Here is a 25,308-nt window from a genome sequence, read left to right on the forward strand (position 1 = left end):
GAGAGAGGGATGTTAATATTTCATAGTAGAATTACTGCCACAATGCAATAGATAGAATGGCCATTACCCCCCTTTTCGGTCTACTTTGTGTGATGCAAGGAAGACAATTTTCTGTCTATATATGGAATTGGTGCCGTAACAAACACTTTTTCCATTAAGAAAGATGCAAAATGTCCTTTGGGGTTCAGTGTGCAGGCAAAGCAAACATTAAGTACTCTCTCTCCGATAGCTTTTCATTCATTCATGGCTTCAGAAATGTTGATATTTTCACTTTAGCATAAGCCTGCCTAACGTGAGTTTTGTTGGAACTTTGATGCTTTTTTTTTTGGGAGAGAGACAGAGAAAAAGGTAATTGATTTCTTTTTGGAAATAATTGATGCAGTCCAATTGATATCTAATTACCAACGTCTTACATATCAGTAAGACATATCAGGCAAAACGCACCTCTTCAAGCTCGCCTTCACCAGTTAACCCTCTCCCCCTCCCCTTCCCATGTGTCCCCAGCACCACCTTAACCTTTTTGTGACTTTTTATTATTACTACTCGATCCTTTCAGTTTGTAAAGCGTCTTTGAATGTCTCGAAAAGCACTATATTAGTCTAATGTATTATTATTATTATTATTATTATTATTATTATTATTAGGGCGGATCTTCAATATCAAATATAAAGACCATGTTGTTGTGGTATAAGCGTGTTTGTGTTTTATGCTCTGGTTACAAAAATACATCCACAAAAATGTATTCTCCAGCTTGACTGGGCATTCGTTGTTAATGTCAATACCCCAGCCCCACTTTCCTATCTCCTGTCCAAGTTTCCAAACAGAACAATATGTTATTTGTGATGACAAACACATTACCCACTCATTAATATTGCAATTTCCCCCTCTCACTGTTGAGAGAAGAGAAGAAAAAAAAAATGCAATGGGTTTTTATGGAAAACACAGGAGAGACAGAATGGTTGGTGGACAAATGCATTTCACCTAGGTGGAATGCATTTGCGGGCGGGAGAGCTGGACTACATACAATGGCCTTGAGAATACCCGGAGGCCGCGGTGGACTTGACTGCGTTGTGGAAATGGAGTCAGCCTTAGAGGCCTCATTCACCTCAGCAGCCACACCTTCGGTTCCCCAGGCTCGGAGACGGGCAAAACAACCGACCAGTGGCAATCACCTGACACATTTCCATCCAATTTCCACTGCAGAATGTGTTCATTTCGGCCTTAATGGCATGTCATTTCGCTGGAGCCTTTGGTCAAGAATTAATCCGGGAATCAAAACAGATTTTCCGGGGAGAATCTTCCATCAAGTATTGATTTTGTTACACTCACAGAGCCTGTACTCCCTAATTTAACCTGACAGCCCAGCAGCACAATGGACTGGGAGCACCATGGCATCACACAGAGGAGAAACTCTGCTCCTCCTCCTCCTCCTCCTGCTCTCTCTCTCTCTCTCTCTCTCTCTCTCTCTCTCTCTCTCTCTCTCTCTCTCTTTCTCTCTCTCTCTCTCTCTCTCTCTCTCCTTCTTGTTCTACCTCTTTCTTTTAACCCCCCCCACCCCCCACTCTCTCTGAAGAAGGATAGAAGTGAGAAAGAGAGGTTGGGAGGAAAAAAGACTCTCAGACGTCGTATAAACCCTTTGGTTTCGGGAAAAACACAGGGGTAAAAGAAGCATCCCTCCCTCCGTTTTACCTCTAATTATGTTTTCAAGTATAGTGCGACTCTAGGCAGGTGAGGCGGCTGAGAGGGAAAGGGGGGAGAGGGGAGAGAGTGTTCTGGCTGAGGCCATCAGGTGTCATTATGGGGCTGTTGATATCTCCCTGTCTTTGAGTGATTCTCATCGGTGATTTCCTCCAGACATTTTCTGAGAGATGCCGGCGAAGAGGGTCTCATCATGGCCCCGATAAAGAAGGCCAAAGTGTCCGTGCAGCCGGGCCCCCGCTAATAAGACAGCCAAGACAACCATACCCTCCCACTCCTCCTCCTCCACTCTCTCTCTCTCTCTGTCTCTGACTGCCTTTTGATATGCCTTCCTCTCTCACTCTCTCTCTCTCTCTCTCTCTCTCTCTCTGTGACTACCTTTCTCTCTCTCTCTCTCTCTCTGTCTGTCTGTGACTACCTTTCTCTCTCTCTCTCTCTCTCTCTCTGTCTGTCTGTGACTACCTTTCTCTCTCTCTCTCTCTCTCTCTCTCTCTGTGTGTGACTACCTTTCTCTCTCTCTCTCTCTGTCTGTGACTACCTTTCTCTCTCTCTCTCTCTGTCTCTGACTGCCTTTTGATATGCCTTCCTCTCTCACTCTCTCTCTCTCTCTCTCTCTCTCTGTGACTACCTTTCTCTCTCTCTCTCTCTCTCTCTGTGACTACCTTTCTCTCTCTCTCTCTCTGTCTCTGACTGCCTTTTGATATGCCTTCCTCTCTCACTCTCTCTCTCTCTCTCTCTCTCTCTCTCTCTGTGACTACCTTTCTCTCTCTCTCTCTCTCTCTCTCTCTCTGTGACTACCTTTCTCTCTCTCTCTCTCTCTCTCTCTCTCCCCCCCTCTCTTTCTCTCTCTCTCTCTGTGACTACCTTTCTCTCTCTCTCTCTCTCACTCTCTCTCTCTCTCAGTCCCCCTCTCTCTCTCTCTCTCCCCCCCTCTCTTTCTCTCTCCCTCTCTGAGAATATCCTATACATGTAGGTAGAGGTTAGGTGAGTGAAGGAGGTAGAGTAGATGAGATGAGGAGGTAGATGTTCTCCATACAAACAGCTCATCAGAGGCAGAGCAGTTATCTGCTCTCAGGCCCCGAGAGGAGAACACCCCTGGCAGTGATAACATGTTTGTTTGAAAACCGAGTAGTGAACACTGCATTTTAGAGAGCAGTAGAGTGTTCTTAAGTTAAATATTTCTTTCAAGGGATGGTTAAACTGGTTAAACTTCACAACCTATTTGGAAGCTTCTAGAAGGCTTGAATGTTACATGCTGTACTGGACCTACAAAACCACTGTGATCCATACCAATATTAATAGTAGTACTCTCTTAGAGTAGGGCTCGTACCTCTACACTTTGACAACTCTCACTGCGTCTTACTTATATTTTATCCTATCTTATATATAGACAATTGGAGATGAATAGATGGTACAACTATACACAATGAATAGAGGTACAATACTGGTGTGGCAATTCACTTACCCTACTTAGTTCTTCGATTCATCAATTATATATTTCAGTTACATTCTTCCAATAGATGTCGACAAAGTAATTTTAGCAAAAGATCTATACATTTGCAATCACTCTCAAAATGATTACAATTTATGCAAACCTTCAATGACGGATAAAAAGGGTTAGAAGTGGACAGAGGTCCCAATCATGAGTATAACCAGCTATGTTTTATTGTGGGTTGGCTGGTTAGCCTGGTTCTGCCATGTCAGTGCAGACACACGGAGCACCAGGCCCAGTCTGACGACCCGGTAGACAACGGCAGCATCAGAACATCAGAACATCAGAACATCAGAACATCAGAACACGTCATCAGATCAACATCAGCTCGACACAGGGAAGGCAGAAAACTAAATGGGTTTGGGGGCGATGCTATCTCAGGGTGGCATCTCCCTAAAAACCTAGACTATTAACTCCTCTACTTTCAAACACCTCCAATTGTGCCATCACTAATAATAGTGGTGTATGGGACACACACACACACACACACAACAACACCAACAGCAACACGGGATCATATGCATGGGCAACCTCAATAGCATGTGAGGATTGGTAATTGCACCCCCAGAGGCAACCGGGTGTGCAGAGAGCAGCAAGCAAGCAGCAGAGTGGGAGACGCCTCAGTGACTTGGGGCTCAGCGCTGAGTGTAGCTACCAATGTCTCAACCTTGGGGAGGAGGAAGTGAAAACAAGGGGAGGTGGTGGAGGAGCGGAGGAGGAGACGGAGGTGGGTAGTAGAGGTATACACCACCGACAGTTCATTTACCAAGAACATCAGCCCCGGTGCGCATTGTCTGAAAGATAAGGGAAGTGAATGCCTCATGCTTTGATGGAAAACAAAGGCAGCAATTTAAAACCATCTGCATCCCCTCTCTCTCCTCCCTCTCTCTCTCTATCTCTCTCTTTCTGTGTCCTGACTGATATTGAAACATAATCCATTTGGACCGCCGACATGTCATAATATTTCCACCCTAACCCTCTTTCCCTCCTTTCAGGACAATTTCAGCTGGTGAGCAGGGTGAGCAGGAATGTATTATATTTTCTTCAACAAGTCAGTCGGTTGGCTTTGGCAGAGAGTGGTTAAGTCAGGAGAACTGATTATTTCTATTTTGACAGTCATGGATCAAACTAGACAGGCTTATTTGTATTTCTCAGACAGAGAGAGAACGAGAGAGAGAGAGAGAGAGGTTTAGGCTGATACACTGAATAATACCAGTGTGAAAATTACTGTGATTATACGCTTTGAAGTAGTCAAGCTTTTATATATACTATATATACTTTATATATCATTATGCAATATGACAACCCTAGGGTACATAAGGTTCAGAGAATAGGAAATGTTAGAATAGGTATAGCATAGCATAGAGTACAGCACAGTGTTTTATTTGTATAGTATAGTATAGTGGATAGTGTACATAGCCTTTATTTATGTAAACCAGCTCCTTTCCCTTCTTGTTTTTTAGTTTTTTTTTTCCTAGCACCAGGGGAGCCCCCCCTCCCAAATTTCGTTGTTTGGTACCTGTACTATATCAATGACAATAAAGACCATTCATTCATTCATTCATTACTTGTACTATTGGTACAACCTTCTTGATTTCATTGAAATAGGAAATAGTGAACAACACAATCATTGTTGTGCGATGGATCATTATTAGGGGACCCGGACCTTGGTGAAGATTTGAGGTCAATACTTTTACTATTGACAGTATTGACTGATGATACTTAAATGGCAAATGTATCACACATTCCAGTTCAAAGCATTCCTTGATTTGGAATTGGTGAGTGCATTGGAAATGCTCAATTATCTGATGCATACCTTTCTCAGAATATGGTGCCTTTCACTACATCATCATTTTCTTCGTTTTTCTTTCTCCTATTTTTCACATTCTTGACATGTTAAGCGCTTTGAGTTCATAAGAAAGCACTATACACATTTAAATGTAACAACAATGTTAACTTCCTAGTGATGAATTGATGTACTGTTATAAATCATGTGGAATTTGAGTGCTTCTGTCTCTTCTATTCATTCAACTTCTATGATTCCAAGTCATGATAGATACATCAATAGATACTGTTCATTTAGTGTACTGGGTGGCCTGGGGTGGTCCAGTGGTCTAGCACCGCGGTCCGACCCATGTCGGCATGGGTTCGAGTCCGGCCCATGCCCTGCTGACATGCCCTCTCTCTCTCTCCCTTCTTCTCCTTACTTTCCTGTCTGTCTTCACTGTATCTGTCCAATAAAATGAAACAAATGAGTGGGACTGCCTCACTCAGAAAAAAAGAAGTTAAAAAATTGTATTAGTGCACTGGTCACTCACTGAGCTATTAAGCAACTTTTCTTATTTGAAAGCATTGTTTTCTGAGAGTTTTCTGCTAGATGTGAATGTGAAGTTTACCTTTTTTCTTTTTTATCAACAAACAATGAACATTCTAAGATGTTTTCTAACAGCTTTGGGATGGAAGAGCCGTACCTGCACAATTACATTGGTCCTGGAAAGAATGAATGGAATGGAACAAACAGAAAACAAAAGAAAAAGAAAGAATCAAGGTTGTCCTAGGCTATACCTCACCCATCACATCACCACTTAAAAACACATCTACGATTTCAAAAACGAGGAGAGAGAAAAAATCTGAAAGGAAGGCGAAAAAAAACCACATCTTCAACATCAGTTTTCAGCCTAATGTTAATAATTTATGTTGTCTGTGCTTTTTTTATTATTATGATTATTTATTTATTTACTACTTTCTATTCACCCAGCCAGTCGTCAGTTTGTTTTCAAAGGCTTCATGGACAAGAAAGCTGTTTCAAAACTTTTGAGTTTAGTTTCAAAAGGCTTTTTTTTTTTTTACACAAGAATGTTTCTTTTGCTTTTCTTACACTTGTCTCGTTATTGTTCTCTGGTAAGGCAGCGAAATTAAACATTGATGTGAAATAACCCTGACATGTATTCCTTTCTATTGACCCTATGGAAAATCTAAATGAATTGCTACTGACCCCAGAGGCGTGAAGACAGTCCGTTTGCTTTTAGGTGCGAATTCTATATTGAAAGGTTGTTCAGATTGGTTGTACTGTAAAGGCCTTCGTGGTTGTGCTTCTTCTCTCTCAATCACAGCAACCGCAGCGAACAACTCATTGTAAGTCATCGTAAACAATACCGGTACATTGGAAAAATATGGGGCCAGGGTGCAGAATTCCACTGGGTTAATATGATTCGATGATTACGTGCGTTATTGAGAATTGAGAGGCATTTGCAGTGGCCCTGAGAAAATAATCTCTAAGTGGAAAAATATGTTTCATACAACTAGTCACACAAATGAGGTGAGTTCAGGGAGTTTCTGGAAACCCAGTAGCCTATAGAGTATTACTCCAACTCCAGTTGTACGTGGTATCTGTTGGTGTATTTGAATATGATTCACTTACTTAGACAAATCTGTTTGTTATAAGTCCCTCTGGATAAAGGCTTGTGCTAATGCAAAAGATGTGAGTGCATAAGAATCCACTAAAACAATCATTTTACTCTTCTTTTTATACTTTATGTGTCATAACAGTTTGTTAGTAATATCAGCATTGTATTAACATGCTGTTGTAACATAATACATGTGTGTGACTTATTTTCATCATTCACCACACAAGAAAATTAAGTACTTATACTAGATCCACATAAAATGAACAAGACAAGCCATTCATGTCAAACAATTGTTTATTATTAATTATGGTACAAATAAATGTGACAGACTTGAAGCTTTTTAGAAATACACAAAGTGCTGCGTAACAGACCAAACAGATATTGCTCTATAGATAACGTACAGTTTTCAGTCTATAAAATTAAAAGCAACCTTTGCAGGTTCATCAGCTTTGGTTTCGAGGTCTTGAGTAACAATAATAATATTTCAAACCAGTTTGTGTTTGTGTGAGTCTGTCGATATCATTTGAAAACATCTATCTTATCTAATTATGATTATCACTTTTTTATTTTTTTACATAACTGGGTCATAAAGCCTTTTTTGTCCCCTATATAAAATAGGGGACATCCATGATACTGAAACTAAGAAGTGTACATCACAAAGCCATAGAGAGGGAGGAAATAAACAGAAAAAACAATAAACAACAATGTCTAAAATGTCCTATACATGTGAACCCGGGAACCAATCACAAAGTAAAACAGGTGTGTCATACATACAGAATCTCACTTCAGACATAACGTCCCCCCCCCCCCCCGATGAGAATTGAACACTACTTTACAAACATATACAGGAGTTGTCTTTCTTCCTTGTCTTCTAGTACGGTGTGTTTGTATGTATGGCATCGCTCACAAGGTACAGTATGAGGACCGTGCTGAGGTAACTCTTTGAATGAAACTTACTCGTCTAACTCATCAATTCTCTTCCTTATTTTTCAAGATTGTCAGCAACATTAACCCATTTTTCATTCTCTGTACAATGTGCATATAACTATAGAGCTTTGGTCCAGCAATCGAAAAAAGTTGAGTGAAGGCATAACTCATGTTCTTTGTCTTTTTTTGTTTTTTGGTTACAGCTTCAGTGTTTAAGCCTAAGAATATAGTACCTACAGCCTCTTCAGAATATCTCAAACGTTGTTTTATGTGGTGGAAAGTGAGACAGGGTCCTCTCTCCCACACGGCTCACTAGCTCTTAATCAAGGAGTTTTTTTACCAGAACATTTTTCAGATTATTATTATGTTGATGAAAATATAGATGCTTGTTGACTTGAGTCTCAGATCTGACATACTGTAGAGGTGGCACGGGGAAACAGAACTCCACGGTCAACTATAAAACAAGCAGGTGGTGCTAGAAACATGAAAACAATAAATCATGGTGATTGTAACACAGTCAAAGCAAGAGTTTACAATAATACTACTTGGCAAAAATGACACTGGGGGCCTCCTGTACACTGTGAACCGTGACAGCACATCAACTGTATTCCATATCATGATAAACGTTGATTAAAATGACACATAACTGAACTGTTGAGTTGCTATATCCAAACGGGTATAGTATAACACTGTTTAGAATAGTTAATAATGTTTGTTCATAATAATAATGTTGTTCTTACATAATATGTAACATTATAATATATTATTAATAATATATATGAATATTACAATAATCACTTAGGATAATCGTTCTAAATCAGGGGGAATGTGCTCAATAGACACAAGTCATAAACGGATACTATAAGAGAGACAATTAATGTATGTTTTTAGAAGCCTGTATAAGCTCTATGCCACCGTGAATATACAGTACATTATTATTATATCAATGAATGCATATCCCTGTAATGTAAGCCTGGGTAAGTGTATGCGGTGCACTCTGTGTTGCTGAGGCTGCAGCAATGGACAGGAGACTGACAGACGGAGAGTCAACCAATGTGACGTGCAGATTGATATTGAAGGAAACACATACAGACACACAGACGTGAAAAAACATTGCAGCAAATTAAAGTTCACTCATCCTGACATTTGCCACTTATTCTCCGCCTTTATCTCTTTTCGAGAGATTTCATATTAATTCAACATTTCAAACATGATGGGGGCAATTTTGTTATTTATAATGACGAAATTCAACACAGTGACAGTGGTTGTATTGACACAGCAATGCTCAAACAATATGGATGAATTCAATCCTCAATGTGGAGGGTTTGATTATATAAACAACACCTGCATGTGAGTGTGAGCTGAACGTTATAATGACACCCTGTTTAATCATTTTATCGATAACACAAAAAGCATGATGATTGCTAGTTCAAAAATATTTTTTTTACAAAGGACTATGACATGATGTCTTATGGACTTCAGATGGTTTGGCACAAGCAAAGCTATAACAATTAACTTTATCATTGTGAAGAATTCCGTTGTACCCACATTTCTATATATATTTAAAAAAGAACAGATAAAAGAAAAAACACATAATATTATCTAATATTATGAGTGTGAGAGAATCTTGTAACTGATTCAAATGAGCAGTTTGATCATCAGCAACAGAAATGGAGGCCACACCCAAACAAACAATGGTTGAATACTCTAATCCTTACACTAAAGAGAGGTCAAAAATAAAATAAAAGACGCTATCTGTGTGACACTTAAATGAATGTGATTCCTGTTTTTAGTCCTAGGCTGCCTTTTGTGTTTTGCTTTCTTACATACAAGTACAACTTCCTTCAAATGGGTTAATGTGAAGCATGCAGGGGAGGTTATGTTACCGTTAATATAACAAACTAGACACGCACTTCAGACAACCATGAGCAGAAACACCCACACAGCCCGACACATTTTCTATATTGCAATAAAAAGGTGTTTTTTCAACAGACAGCTTTCCTTTAGAAAGCAAAAACGTTATTTGGCATTCTGTTGGCCTTTGTGTACAGCAGTTTAAACTCAGTATACCCAGAGAAAAAAAAAACACATTAGAAAAGAAAGGAGAAAAAAAAGAATGAATGTAGGCACATTAAAAGAACTAAATAGGTAAAAAATACCAAGGTAAAATATTCTGAAATATGTCCTTGAGCTGAAGTAATGTGTTCTTTGGCTATCAGGCTTTGGCAACAGAATGACCTAGCTCCAGACATGTCCTTAGTCGGACACACAGAACCTCTATAGACAGCTGCTGAGCAGCCCTTCGTTATCTGGACAGCCTTTAGTTCGATATTCTTCCTTCAAAACATCTCGTGAAATTATTATTAATAAATACCTGTAAAAGTTGTATAAAGTTTACACTGTGTGACTGAAAAAGCTGCAGATGATAAAATAATCTGAGACAGATAACGACATTATGCCATTATTTAACAGCAACAATGCATTTACAAGGTTTTAAAAGAGAACTCTGACACTGTGGTTTCAATTTGAAGATACTACAGATAGTTGTCGATATTTACACACAAACCCAGGAGGTAAAATGAAGTGAGACAAAGATAGAACGTATACCCAACCTTCACACATATATCTTAGATTTTTTGCCAGTACAAATGTAAAAATTTAGAACACATTTACGCTAAAAAATTATTCTTAGTATTCAGATGCAACAGACTTTGGTAAGTAGTTAGTGTTTTTGTCTTTGATTTTGGTATGATCTCTTCACTAAAATTCTCCCTAATGGAAACCCAAATTTGGACAAGACTCTGGTCTAAGAAGGCCAGAATTTGTTAAACTCTTTGAAACAGCACACTGTACAATTCTCTCAGATATTATTTTTTCTTGTTTTTGGTTTTCGCCAAGGTCATCTTAAATAACTGTGGTAATCACTGACAACACATAATTTTTGTTTGCAAACTGTCACAACTGTCCATCCAGCTGACTTTATAAAAAGGAGAGGAACATTTTCTCAGTCTTCATTCCGCTTGGCTCATCCACCACCAGGGCTCTCCCTCCTCCTCCTCCTTCAACTTCCTCAAGTGTTTTTTCCTCCGTCGTTCATTTCGGGAGCTCCTCTAGAGAATCGGTGAGAGGGTCCAGAGACGCACCTGGGCCGAGGTCGGGCTTCAACCGCTTTATCGTGTTTTTCAAGGCTTGCCTCTTGTTGCAGAACCAGACGCGGACCACCTCCCTGTCATAGTTCAGCTTCTCGGCTATCTCGGTCATTTCCTGTCCGGAGGGGTGCGTGTTCTTCTCAAAGTGGCTGTTGAGAATCTCCAGTGCCTGCGGGGTGAAAGAGGTCCTCCGCTTGCGTTTTTTGGAGGGCTCGCTGCCGATAAACTCGGTCAGGTTCTGCATGCCGGACCGGTGCCGGGCCTCGGCCTCGGCCATCCAGCGCTCCAGAACGGGCTTAATCTTCTGGGCGCTTTTAGGTGTGATGTCCAACTTCTCAAACCTGGCAGGATATAAAAGGCCAGGGTTCAGTTTGCCTGTCAGACTGCTACCTATAGTGTTCTCTTGGGCTTCCTGTGGTAGGAAAAAGTGGCTTCTCAGGATGGTGTGTCTGGGGAGAATAATTGAGAGAGAAGAGTCTTACTCAGGTGCCCTGCTGGGCCAAAGGAGGAGAACCTGCCTGCCTCAGTGAAACCGGAAGGGTGTCCTCGACCAGTTGCCACGGGGACAGAGACTCTGACCACCTGCCTTGGTCACATCCATCAAACTCCAACTCCATTCACAGTTCCAAGTTCTAGCTGGTGGAAAGGGTATCATGTGGTAGGTATCATGTTGTGGAGTACTTGTGAGTCCTGGTTTTTTGGGTTGGCAGTGGTTTTGTGATTCTCTGTCCCGAACAGGCAGTGGTGGAGCGAGGAGACCCTGCCATTGGCTAGAAGAGATTGTTGAAATGGACCAAAGACAAACCCAAACACCTGACTGTCGTCAGGCACTGAGCCGAAGCAGTTTAAGATCATTGATATACTTTAAACCTTTAAAATGACATCAGTTAACTACTAAATCATCTGTAAGAAATAAGTATAATGTATAAAGGGGTTAACAAATGATGCACTGAACATTATTCCCATTCCCTCCATCCTATTTTTAATATGAATACAATGTATTATATATATATATATATATATATAATACAATTAATTTTATAATACAATTATAAAAGTTATATGAATTCAATCTCAAACAGTTTATGGATGCATGAAGCTTAAGTGAACATAATTATAATTCCGTCTACTGTGCTATTTATAGTACCAAAGAAAAGTATGAACAGTAACAACAATTATGGCTTGTTGGATTCATATCTTAACAAATAAGGAACTTTTACGATTACAGTAAGGGCCGAGTATCTGTATATCTCAGGCCCGAATCACATATCTCAGTTTCAATAAAGTCATTTAGCTTTGGGTGAACTACCCATGTCAGCAGCAGTGCTCTGCGAGATGAACACGAAGATGGCGTGTTGTGTTGGATGTGATGAAGATGATGGACTTGATGGGGGGGGGGGGGGGTAAAGTCTCTGGGTTTGTCTCATGCCTGGTAATGGGGGTCAGTGTCAGAGTGTGGTTTGAGATACCTGGCCTGTAATGAGCGTCCAGACAGATGTCTGTCTGGCTGAAGGGATACACCTGGAGGGAACACCTGTCTGGCCCTCTAAGACCTGGACCGACAGACGGACACACTCCTTTGATGGAATCTGACTGGCAGGTGGACAGACACCTCTGAGCCCCCCCCACCCCGCCCCCTCTCTCAGGAACCCCCCAAAAATGCATGAAAGACATTTTTTTGTGGTGAGTCGGCTTGTTATAGAGCAGAGCAGTAGGGGAAGTAAAGCCAAAGACCTATAATTGTAATTGTTTGTGTAATTGTAATTGTTTGTGTAATTGTAATTGTTTGTGTAATTGTTTGTGTAATTGTAATTGTTTGTGTAATTGTAATTGTTTGTGTAATTGTAATTGTTTGTGTAATTGTTTGTGTAATTGTAATTGTTTGTGTAATTGTAATTGTTTGTGTAATTGTTTGTGTAATTGTAATTGTTTGTGTAATTGTAATTGTTTGTGTAATTGTAATTGTTTGTGTAATTGTTTGTGTAATTGTAATTGTTTGTATAATTGTAATTGTTTGTGTAATTGTAATTGTTTGTGTAATTGTAATTGTTTGTGTAATTGTAATTGTTTGTGTAATTGTTTGTGTAATTGTAATTGTTTGTGTAATTGTAATTGTTTGTGTAATTGTAATTGTTTGTGTAATTGTTTGTGTAATTGTAATTGTTTGTGTAATTGTAATTGTTTGTGTAATTGTTTGTGTAATTGTAATTGTTTGTGTAATTGTAATTGTTTGTGTAATTGTAATTGTTTGTGTAATTGTAATTGTTTGTGTAATTGTTTGTGTAATTGTAATTGATTGTGTAATTGTAATTGTTTGTGTAATTGTTTGTGTAATTGTAATTGTTTGTGTAATTGTAATTGTTTGTGTAATTGTTTGTGTAATTGTGTAGGGACCTCGCATTGTATAATAATAATAATAATAATAATAATACATTAGACTTATATAGCGCTTTTCTAGACACTCAAAGACGCTTTACAAACTGAAAAGATCGAGTAGTAAAATAAAAAGAAAAAAAAGAAAGAAAATAAAGTATAGGGGTCTAATTCATTTTTAGATTACTAAATCTAAATCTAAGTGTCTTTGTAGGACAATCTACGCTGTGTACTGCAAGTATATCTAGATTTCGTGCGGAGAAGCGGCGAAAACAAGCAACGCCAGCGTCCTCTCTCGACCGGCCTTCTTTTGAAAAGTGAAAAGTCTTACGAGTATGATCAATGTAATGTTAGCTAGCTACCTCTAAACATGGATTTGGCTGGGCATAAATGTATTAATTTGAGGTGGTAAACACAGTCTGGCTATCGTATCTGTCTGGTTAACTTATCTGTGTAGTTCTGAGTTTCTCTCCTGTATCTCTACTAGAACTAGGTTTAGAAGAAGGTGATAGGAGAAGGTTTTTCCTTCTATCAATGGCCCCGGGCCTGAGCTGGATTACTCTTCCTGCTACGACTGGTGGACTGATGATTCTCATGCTTAGTATTCAAATGTATTGATTGTAAGTCGCTTTGGAATAAGGCGTCTGCTAAATGCCAAAAATGTAAATGTAAATGTAAATCTCTCTCTCTCTCTCTCTCTGTGTGTTTTTAAGGACTGTTGGTGCATTTCCTTCCTCCTTGGTGACGGGTAGTATTATTTATAACCCCCCCCCCCCTCCTCTTAAACAGCAGAGAGAGGACAATCTCATACTGGAAGGAATACATTAGTAAATAGAAGGAGAGGGAGAGAGACAGGACATTTCATGGATCAACAGGAACCAAATGCACCAAAATGTGTCGAGAGCTGCTCTCCTAGCTCCTCAGTGACTGAGGACACACTCCTCCTAGCTCCTAACCACCAGGGAAACACAGCAATACACATCTACAGTATAGCTGTTACCCCTCCTCTCTCCCCCCACATTCTTAAAATAGCTTTTGAGGCCATGCATAAACATTTTCTAAGTGTAGTCCCAAAATGAGAATTGCCAAACTGGCTACAGGATGACGACTGTATTTAACCCTTTAGAAATATCACGAAGACATGGTTAAGATGGGTCTTTTGAGTGAGTTGCAGGAACAGTTTAGACTGTAGAGAATACAGGGGACAGCTGTTGTACGGGGTCTTAATTCAACATGCCAGGGCCATTGGGTACAGAAAGACTTGCATGTGATGAAATATATATTCAGAGGATGTCGAGGCACGTTTCTGCTTAATTTGATGTGCAAATTAGGGACAACAGTTTCCTGTCATGATATATGAATCATTAATGCAGTGGCGCTGTGTTTTACTGTGAATTAATGTTGTAAATCCATTCAGCTTAAACATGGGCAGCAACACATTTCTCATTCAGGAATTATGCGAGAAATTAGTAGTTAAGACATCCACATGCGGCGATGCGTGGCGGGCACCAAGGGAACAGTGAGACGTTGGACCTGGCTGCAGTTCTCTGCCTAGGAGAGGAGTTTTTAAATTATGTTCTTTATGTTTTAAGCATTTGTGAAATCATGCCATAAATCATAATTTCGTGCAAAAGAACAGCATCCGCACACTCAAACACTGCAACAAAACGTAGTTTATTGTAAGCTTTCGGTCATAGACCTTCTTCAGGCATAAAGCAGACAAGTGAATAAATCATAATTTTTGTGGGAAGGGGGAGTAACCCTAACCCTTGAATCAGAAAACAGTAGTTGAACGACAGCTTGTATTTCCTGTATGTTGACAGCACGGTCGTGATGAGACCAGGTCCAAAGGCGGTCATTGGTCTGATGATGTCCTCATGTGATGTCGATGCGTCTGTGATAAGCTAATAAAGCTTTTTATTCTAACAAAGTGAGCAACAGAATCAGACAAATGGAAACATCTGTCACTGCCTGTTACACTGAGCGCCAGTCTACTGGCCCAGAGCTCCCAGGGCTAGTCCCCTCGTCTCCTGAAACTTACATGTCTGTCTTTGATGTTAACTAAAGTAAAGCACGCGAAGCCTACCTCTCTAGTTAAAACATCAGCAGAGGGGCTGTCATGTCCGATGTCATACAGACCCCAAAAATTACAATACTGATAAAACCACCAAGGAGAGACATTACCTTTATTTTTTGAAGCTAATGGCTTTTAATGTATGTTATAAATATCTGAATTATGCATGGTTGTAAATATTTCATGTGTTGATTTTTTTAACATTAGTTTGAGAGGGCTGTTCCGCATTAACAACCCTACCCCCCTCCCCCCCCCCTCCCTTTTCACTTCATTTTATCGGCTGTTTGATGTTGATGCGATGAAATGTTTAAAAGCACATGGCAGCAGTGTCACATGAACAGGCCAGGTCATCAGCCCAGCCGCACGCATTTCCAGAACGGCATTAACATTAATACAGGAATAACAGGGCCTGCTGCTGAACAGTGTTGACAGTGAAGAACACCCCTGTAGTCGTAAAGCACGCTGCAGTGTGAGCATATTCTAAACAAGAGGGACTGTGACATTACATTTAGCTACCATAAGGTCATAGCTAAACATACACTTCATTTGACAATGTTTTCAGAACAATTGATTTCGCACACAGGTTTAAATAAGCCACGCAGAGTGTGAAATGCAGGCGTAAAGAGAAACAAAGCCATTGTCAGTATACAGTACTTTCCGTTTGAGAACTACAAATTATATCGTAATGTATTTACCTTTTAGGATAACAATTGTGCCTTGTAACTCTAAGTTGCTTTGTCTGATTAGATATGGATGTGTGTCTAATGGATCTGGTTCGTTGAGTGTTTTATTGCGAGAGTTAACCAAGTGGAAGGAAAGCCTTGGTAAGGAAGTGACACATTATATCCAGTAACATTCAGATTATTTAATTAATATATAATGGCCCCCCGTTTATGACTAAAAACATTTCCCTCCTGGCACTGAAGAACACGACAATCTTATTAACAGACCTGTCCTGTCAAGTTGTCTTACGCCAAATATAGAGTGAATGGCAATAGGCCTTAGTAATTATTAAATGCTTTAAGTGCTTCATGTAATACCGTACATGAGGTAATGTATTTTACATAAGTGTGCTGTCGTGTAAGAGTAGAGAGGGAAGAGGAGTAGGGAGGAGGAGGAGGAGGAGGAGGAGGAGGGGGACAATATGTAGAGACATGAGAACTTAATTTGTCTGGATGGTCTTCAATTATGTATTCATTTTACATATATCTTAATGATGTGTGTTAACGTATGACATGAAATATGGATGGACGTCATTGACACCAGGAGATGATAAGCACTTTCAAAGACAGCGCTGCAGAGTGCATCTAGTACCTCTGGCCTAGTAGTACTGGCCTACATACTGACAGGGAAGAGCTCCTATCATGATGTATCATCGGATGTAGATTTGATTGATTATCGTACACATTATAGGAAATATTTGTTTGAATACTGATAAAACACTGTTCCTACTGTATATTCTTTTCATATTACAATGAGTTTGGTATCTTAGATTATGTGTAATTGTGATCAACTCCATGAGCAGTTCTGCTGTTTTTAGTGTTTTTTAACTTGATAGGAGGGATGGGAATATTGCAACAGTATTCCCATATCTATGGTAAGCAATGCTACTTATTGATTGTCAGTTTCATATCGTTAGCCTCATAGCATAATTGCCTAAGTCATGCTTTACTTGTGGTCAGCCGAGCCATCTTTGTATGTAGTGTCAAAAACGCCAAAGAGATGACTTGGGCAGATAGTGATTTTGGAATGTAACAAGCATTCTGATAGGCTGATGTTATAGAGGCAATAACGCACAGTGAATCAGCAGTGTTAGGAGAGGAGAGTTAGATATCTCAATTTGGGCCAAAATATGACGTAGGCAATTATGCTATGAGGCTAACGATATTCGGTTGTTAAGTCTAATTTCCGGGTCCAAATAAAAAATTCCCTGCACCAGAGTACCAGTGTACTAAAGCGGTAGAATGACAGTTCAATCGTTTTTTTAGACTCGGATCTATTCATACAACAAGGGACACATTTCGAAGAGAGCGCCTCAGCCCAACGTTGGACCCGGAAACACGTCACGACTTAACAACCGAATAGTGACAGTGCACCTGGTGTGGTTCTTACCTGCAGATGGCAGACTGGCTGTAGGCGGGTCCCTCGGCGGCGCTGAGGGCCTGGCCCACCTGGGTCTGGGTCAGGCCCAGGGACAGGCGCCGGATCTTGAAAGCTTTGGCGAACTCTCGGATCTCCTCCAGGTTCACCCCGTCTACCTCGCTGGGGGCGGTCTGGGGGTCTACAGTACAGCACAGATGGATTCATAAATTAAGTGATTAACTCTTCACCTCATATTCTACAATGAAGACATGTTATTTTGGGGTGCAATATAGGGCCCAGTGTCAGAAAGCTGGGTCTCCGTCAGAGGTCATGGGTCTTCCAGCAGGACAGACATCTATTAAATGATTAACTCTTCACCTCATATTCTACAATGAATACATGTCACATTTCCCTGTGTTTGTTTGTCTATTAGGATCACCATTAGCTAATGCCATGACATTAGCTAGTCTTCCTGGGGTCCGATACAAAAATCATATTTGAACAATTGTCAACATTATATACATACAGACAATTGTAAACATTGTATACATACATACATACATCATATGTGTATACATCCTGTGTATTGTGACAGTGGGGATTTCTATTGATGACCACCAGAGAAAACTACAGAGATATACAACGTATGTGGCGTAGCTAACCATTACACTACAAAAAGAGAGCTCTCAAAAACAAGAAAAAACAGCAATAAAATGGGGGAAATATATATCTGCCAAAAGAACGGGAAAATTTCACTTGCCAAGATTTGCTTAAAACAAGTCAAATATATCTAAAAACTAGTGCAGTCAGACAAAAAACAAGCATATATTGCCTTGATTTAAGATATTTCATTCAGATTTACTTTTTGCAGTGTACTAACCCTCAATTAGTAATCTGAAGTTCTCTACAGTTGTTTATTCCACATACAAATTTAACAGGAGGATTCATAGATACGTATGTCTCTACATAGGTACACTATACATACATTCCTCTCTAATGAAAGCCCTGCATCCAACATAACAATGACAACGTCCTCTTTTGAGCCTCTACATAAAGCACACGGACACAAACAGCCTCAGTATAAAAGCACGTCCTTTCAGAAGGTTCCAGTAGGTTATTTTGCTGGGGTGCCTTGGCCATTCTTGGCATTCTCCCTGTTACATTGTGAGAATAAAAACAGCCAGAAAGCAAACAGTCTCTCCTCTGCTACATAAAAGCGGTCTCTGGAATGTATATTAGAGAATCATTCCCATTCATACGTCCCCTCCTCCTCGGGGGACGAAGTAAATTCACGCCTACACACACAGCCACTGTGCTGTGTGCACTACTCACTACTCCAGCGTTCAACAACAAAAAAAGAGAGAAAAAATGACATCCAACTCCGTTCTGAAAGAATACACTTTATGCAGCGGTGTTGTTTGTAAAACTAGCTGCTTTTTATGGACCGGCATTTAAGCCGGCGACTTGAAAAAAAAAAAAAAAAACTTTTGCCTGAAGCAGATTTTTTGAAGAATTTCCCAGCTAATAAAAAGTGATTTCACATTGTACATCAATGTCAGGTAAACCTGGCATCCTGCTTACGAAAGCAAAGTTGGTGCCCTGTGAATAATACATCTTGGTCATTATCAATGAATTATTAAAGGAATCCACCAAGCGGATTTAAGGAAAAATCTATCGGGCTGCCATCTCGCCCGGGCGGCGTAGCCTCATAAGTGACGTGTAGCGTACGGTATGTGGCGTGCTACGGACCGGTGAGACGTTGGGGGAGATGTGGGACCAGAGGCGAGGAGGAGGAGGGGGAGGGGAGGACTAAATAGGACTCTTACCGCTTCTGTCCTCATCAGATATACCTTGAGGAGCAACTCATCACTCTCCCATCGAGAGCATATAGTATCTTTAGTGGCTTCAGTTATTTAGCCATGTTGAATTCAATGGAACATTGGTCTTCTACGACCATCTTAAGGCGTTCACAGCTAACAGTGTGAGGACTCCTTTTTTTCCCCTTACGTTTTTTTTTTTACTGTCATTTTCAATGCCATGTGAAGATTAGGCTTACAAATGATATATGAGGTTGAGTTCATTTACGTTCAAAAGCGTGAATGTATGTAAAAAAGCGTGAATGTGGTATGTATTCAATAGGCTCCAAAGAAAAGACTCAACAGACATTGAAAAAACGTTGATAAGTTGAAGGATTCTGCCCCCTCATTCAGAATAAAGCAGTCGTCATATTGTATGCTACAGTCTGATAGTCTGATCAGGAAACATGTGTACCCTTTCAAAGCGTGTTTGTAAGCCTTAGCTTGATCAAGGACACAGAGGGCAAACGTAATCAGCTGCACCCACGGCAGAGTAATAACATGGACCTGAGAATGGAAAGGGTATTATGTATGAATCCACGCATGAATAGCCCGTTCCTCGTGTGTCCGCAACAAGTTGATCAATGGAAACCCATTTTGATTAAATTAAGTTTAGAGTTAAGTTGCAGAAGTACCTTTGTGTGAGTTCAGCTGCGGTTTAGGTGAATTGCCTGTGACGAATGAAATTCTATCAGACTAAAAACAGAGGTTTTTTAAGACGACGCCTCTGTGTTGACAGACTCGGCCCCTGTGATTTATATGGGGTCTCCCTCAGGGCCACGCAGGGGACGAATCAAGCTTGTGTTCATTATGTATTATCTTTGATAGTCCAATAAACAAAATAATTGACATATTCAGGATGAAATAAATCCTTTAAAGGTCCAGTAGCCTTATGTAGTTTTGAGATTTCAAAAAGTGTGAGACGGAAATAGTGTAAATACCACCACTCATCTGTTATCAGACTTGAGCTGAGGTGCTGGAGATGTAGAGGATCAAATAGAGTGAAACAATCAGTATCCGCAACACTCAAATCTGTGCAAAAATCATTAATTTATTGCCAGCTTTTCAGTCATAGACCTTCTTCAGGCATAGTGCTAGACGGCCGTGATAAATCAGTAGCGATAAAGGAATGAGATCAGGACCAGTCAGTGAGCTGTGCTGTTTTGGTCCAAACTAAGCTATTTATTTTTTAAGTAATTTTTTCTGAGTGGGGCAGTCCCACTCATATTTTTCATTTTATTGGACAGATACAGTGAAGACAGACAGGAAAGTAAGGAGAGAGAGGGCTTGTCAGCAGGGCATGGGCCGGATTCGAATGGGCATATGTGTGCACTGTAGACTGCGGTGCTGGACCCCTGGACCACCCCAGGCCACAACGAAGCTATTTCTAAAATTGAGCTTGAGTGCTGGCCTTTATGTACCTCTTTTACTGTTTGTTTGTTTACATGGATATACCGCTATTAGAAAGTGTAGCATGTATGTGTATGTGTTCACATTTTCCATGTGGCCAAAGAGGGCAGTCACACGCATATGTGACAGGTGCACGATGGGATATTGAATAAACACAGAACATTTGGAAATTATGTTTCACATCCTTTTACCCCAAAAAATTATTAGTCATTTCTGTAAGATGTATCGTTGTGCATCAACACCTCACTACTATTTGGATAACTATATTTGGTCTTACTGAAGAAAGATTCATAAATGGCTAAACACCTTTGAGTGGCTTCACACCATTGTGTTAGCTAGCTAGCTTGTGTAGCGTTGTGTTTGAAGGGCTGAGGCAGTGACCGCTGTCAGCAAATCAGGGATGTGAATATGAATGGTTTATGAAAACACACGCACAGAAGCAGACTATGAGAGGCTTTGGGGGAAAAGAAAATAGTTATTGATGATTTTTCTTCAAAACAAACACATTTGGAAGACTGGAGGAGACCTTTAAACTCCCTACCAGGGACTACACCTAGCCCAGGGACTTCCTTCAGGGTAAGAAACCATCAGGCTATCAGGTGTAAAGAAGTGATCTATCCCTGAGTGTGTGTCAGTGTGTGTTAGTGTGTGTTTGTGTGTGTTTGTGTGTGTCAGTGTGTGGTTAGTGTGTGTCAGTGTGTGTCAGTGTGTTAGTGTGTGTCAGTGTGTGTTAGTGTGTGTCAGTGTGTGTCAGTGTGTGTCAGTGTGTGTCAGTGTATGGTTAGTGTGTGTTAGTGTGTGGTTAGTGTGTGTCAGTGTGTGTCAGTATGTGTCAGTGTGTGTTAGTGTGTGTCAGTGTGTGTCAGTGTGTGTTAGTGTGTGGTTAGTGTGTGTCAGTGTGTGGTTAGTGTGTGTTAGTGTGTGGTTAGTGTGTGTCAGTGTGTGTCAGTGTGTGGTTAGTGTGTGTTAGTATGTGGTTAGTGTGTGTCAGTGTGTGTCAGTGTGTGGTTAGTGTGTGGTTAGTGTGTGTCAGTGTGTGTCAGTGTGTGTTAGTGTGTGTCAGTGTGTGTCAGTGTGTGTCAGTATGTGTCAGTGTGTGTTAGTGTGTGTTAGTGTGTGTCAGTGTGTGTTAGTGTGTGGTTAGTGTGTGTCAGTGTGTGTCAGGGGCTACTCACTGCTGACCAGCTGTCCCACGCTGAGAGCCGAGGAAGAGGAGGAGGAGGAGGAGGAGGAGGCCTGGCGGAGGGGGCTCTGGCTGTGGGGCAGGTGGAGCAGGCTGGGCTGGGAGGTCTGGACCGGGCCTGTCTGACCCTGCTGGACCTGAGGCAGCTGGAGACACACACACACACGCACACGCACACGCACAGACACACACACAGACGCACACGCACACGCACAGACGCACACACACACACACACACACAGACACAGACACAGACACACACACACACACACACACACACAGACGCACACAGACACAGACACACACACACACACACACACACACACACACATTAATTGACAAAGTCTAAAGCAACAAAACATCCACCGTGGCACTGTGTCAATTGGATTTGACACAAACAACTTAACGACACACCATATCCATATGAAATGAAGGTAATAACTATTCAGATTGACAGCGCAGAATAAATTATGAATATCACACTCGTTAGACTATCATATCATCAGTGCTTAGAGTTCTATTGTAATAGGACACAGAGGAGATGAACAGTGTCTGTTCGTATTACATTCACCTAACTGTACACTTTTAGCTATGAGCCATATAATCCTCCTTCCTCCCATTCAGGAGTTTAGAAAACACCCCCATGACCATGATGGGATGTTTCCTCTCGTCACCAGACTGGTAAGAAACGCTAATAACGGCAGGATAGACATCTGGACACGGCATTCGCCGCATCGAACATCATTTATGACTATTACAGCGATGGGCTCTGACTGCAACTGAAAAAAAAAAAAAAAAAAAGATGTATTTTCATGTTTCATCCTCAAATGAATTGCTCTTACAAGATCAAGTTGATACATCTTCACTTTAAAGCGAGGTTCCCCCTCCCGCCTAAACTAGGCTATATAGGCTTCCTCCTCCGATCCTCTTTCGCGGCGCTATTAATTATTTTCTCTCCGGGGCGTGTGCTTGTTTGTATGGCGGAGGGATGTCAACAGTGATGCGCACACGACTGTCAAGAACGTTGACAGGCCGGGGGAGAATTATCTAGCTTCACTGGAAATACTCCAGACTGCTTCGATTTCTGACAAGCGCAAATTATACCCGTGGAACAATCACGACGTGTGCAGGAGGGAGTGGCGGGGCTCTTTGAAGTACGCGGGAAAAAACCCATAAACATGATTACAAATGCATTCATTCATTCAGGAAGTGTGGTGTGGTGTGATGATCTGGGACACCGTTCCATGGTGTCACACGTATAAAAGTCCCTCCTCTGTGAGATCGTTCATTGTAGAAGTTTTTTTTAAAATAATGTGTAAGAGTTAGTTGGGGTTATTTCTGTTGGGGGTTACATTGGGGTTGTTTATTCTGTTTTCCCTTTGCTGTCTTTGTTAAGTGTGCACAAGCCCCAAAGGAGAAGGAAAAGAATCCCCCTTCACATTGACTATAAAGTACATCTACACCTCTTCTCTTTGCTTTCTGGGGGTTATCTGTAGTGTGGTGGTATTGTAATGTAGGAAGACAAAACACTCCCTTTAAAATCTCTGATTAAGGAGAATTACTACCATGTTCAGGTCAAAAAGGACAAAAGGGACATGATTATGATGAGAGAGAGAGAGAGAGAGAGAGAGAAATAAAGCGGAAGTGAGAGAGAGAAGAGAAGCAGGAACACAGAGGGAGGTAGCGTTTGAGTTTTAAGTGGGGTGATGAAAAGTGTTGTTTTCAGTTTGGCTCTGCGGGGGCTCTGCAGACTGCCAGAGACTCTGAGAGTCTGAGAGGCTGCCTGACAGGTGCTTCACACACACAGGCACACGCACACGCACACACACACACAGAGGCACACGCACACGCAGAGGCACACAGACGCACACAGGCACACGCACGCATGCAGGCACACGCACACACGCAGGCACGCGCGCACGCACACGCACATGCACACACGCTTGCACACACGCAGGCACGCGCGCACGCACACGCACATGCACACACGCTTGCACACAGGCACGCGCACGCACGCACACACACACACACACACACACACACACACACAGGCATAGGCACACACACAGGCACACACACAGGCACACACACGCGTGCTTGCACACAGGCACGTGCACGCACGCACACAGGCACACGCACGCACACACACACAGGCACACACAGGCACACGCACGAGCGCTTGCACACAGAGGCACACGCATGCAGCCACGCAGGTATGCACACGCACGCACACACACACACACACACACACACACACACACACAGGCATAGGCACGCACGCACGCACGCACGCACAGACACACACACACACACACACACACACACACACACACACACACACTCACAGGCACACTCACGCTCACACACACACACACACAGGCACACTAACACCCACACACACTCACACCCACACCCACAACCTTACACACAACACAGTGTAAGGATACACAAGCCTGCTGCTGATTAGCTACTGAAAAAAAGAAGCGTATCATCTTATCAAAGTCCTGACAGGTTTTGGCAGGTGCACTATCCCTCTTTCTCTCTGCCACACTTCTGTAATCTCAACTTCCAGAGTCAAAAGAGTCAAATGTGAATGGTTTTATCGAAAGCAACTGCCTCCAAACAACTGGAAGCAACGAAGCGTTCCAGCTGAGAGTTGTGTTTCTGAGAGGAGAAGCTTCTCACGTTGCGTTTAGACATTAGATGTGAAGGCAAAGGCGTTTGAAAAACATATGGCTTGACTTCCATGGTTTTGCGTTTTCTCATAAGTCAACATTGCTCAATCTAACAGCTTCTACTTCTCACTTCGTAGTTCATAGTTACGACTGTAGCTTGTATGCAGTTTGTGTTTTTTGTTAGTGTAGGGCCTAGTTCATGTGTTTTCACGTCTTAACATTAGAACAGCCATGGGTGGGGTCATTTGACCCTGTGAGTAATTTCTTTTAAATATTTTTGCACTCGATCAAATTTCAGGACCCTCCTCTCCTGACTTTTCCTAGATATGTGTGTTCTACCACCCAGTATCCTTACATGTTCTAAATCACATCAGGATAAGCTAGTATGAAGCTATTTTGTAGTTTTCCTGTGTAGGAGGCAGGCTAAATTACAAGATGCGCCAACTAGTGGTCGTTGTGTGTAAATAGCAATTTCCCATTGTAAAGACTATGGTCATTTGACCCCCAGGGCGGCTCTTATAGTAGGTAGAAAAGGCACGGCTGTTCTAGTGTTAATGTGTTTTTATCTGTGTGTGTGTGTGTGTGTATGTGTGTGTGTGTGTGTGTGTGTGTGTGTGACTGACTGTGTGTGTGTGTGTGTGTGTGTGTGTGTGTGTGTGTGTGTGTGTGTGTGTGTTAGTGTTGGAATAACGGGTTACCTGCTGTCCAGGCTTGATTGGCGACAGCGTGATTCCCTGGGTGTTGATGACAGGCAGGATCTGATTGCCGATCACCGTGGCGATGATCTGTCCCTGGGCGTTGGTCAGGAGCTGAGGCGTGATTGGCTGGACCTGCAGCGCTGGGTTCCCGCCCCCTGATTGGCTGGAGGGTCCTGCAGAGTTGGGCATCAGCGGGATCGTACCAATTATCTACCGGGGGGGGGGGGAGAGAGGAGAGAGAGGAGGGGGAGAGGAGAGGAGAGAGGAGGGGGGGAGAGAGGAGA

The 25,308-nt window shown here is 41.6% G+C and overlaps 1 protein-coding gene across 1 annotated transcript in view; it reads right to left on the reverse strand.

Annotated features, from left to right (window-relative positions):
* Positions 1-10,617: 10,617 nt before the first annotated feature.
* pou6f2 (POU class 6 homeobox 2) overlaps positions 10,618-25,308 on the reverse strand; it is a gene marked incomplete at its 3' end in the record, with an annotated part of 107,902 nt that continues 93,211 nt past the window's right edge. The window contains exons 6-9 of the mRNA XM_080544307.1: positions 25,025-25,234; positions 21,644-21,797; positions 17,233-17,401; positions 10,618-11,122 (exon numbers count right to left, since the gene is read on the reverse strand). Coding sequence (XP_080400433.1) covers positions 10,618-11,122; positions 17,233-17,401; positions 21,644-21,797; positions 25,025-25,234 — 1,038 coding nt within the window. The remainder of the gene's footprint in view (positions 11,123-17,232; positions 17,402-21,643; positions 21,798-25,024; positions 25,235-25,308) is intronic.

Source organism: Nansenia antarctica (genome assembly GCF_963989245.1).
Source record: "Nansenia antarctica genome assembly, chromosome: 13".
NCBI lineage: Eukaryota > Metazoa > Chordata > Actinopteri > Argentiniformes > Microstomatidae > Nansenia > Nansenia antarctica.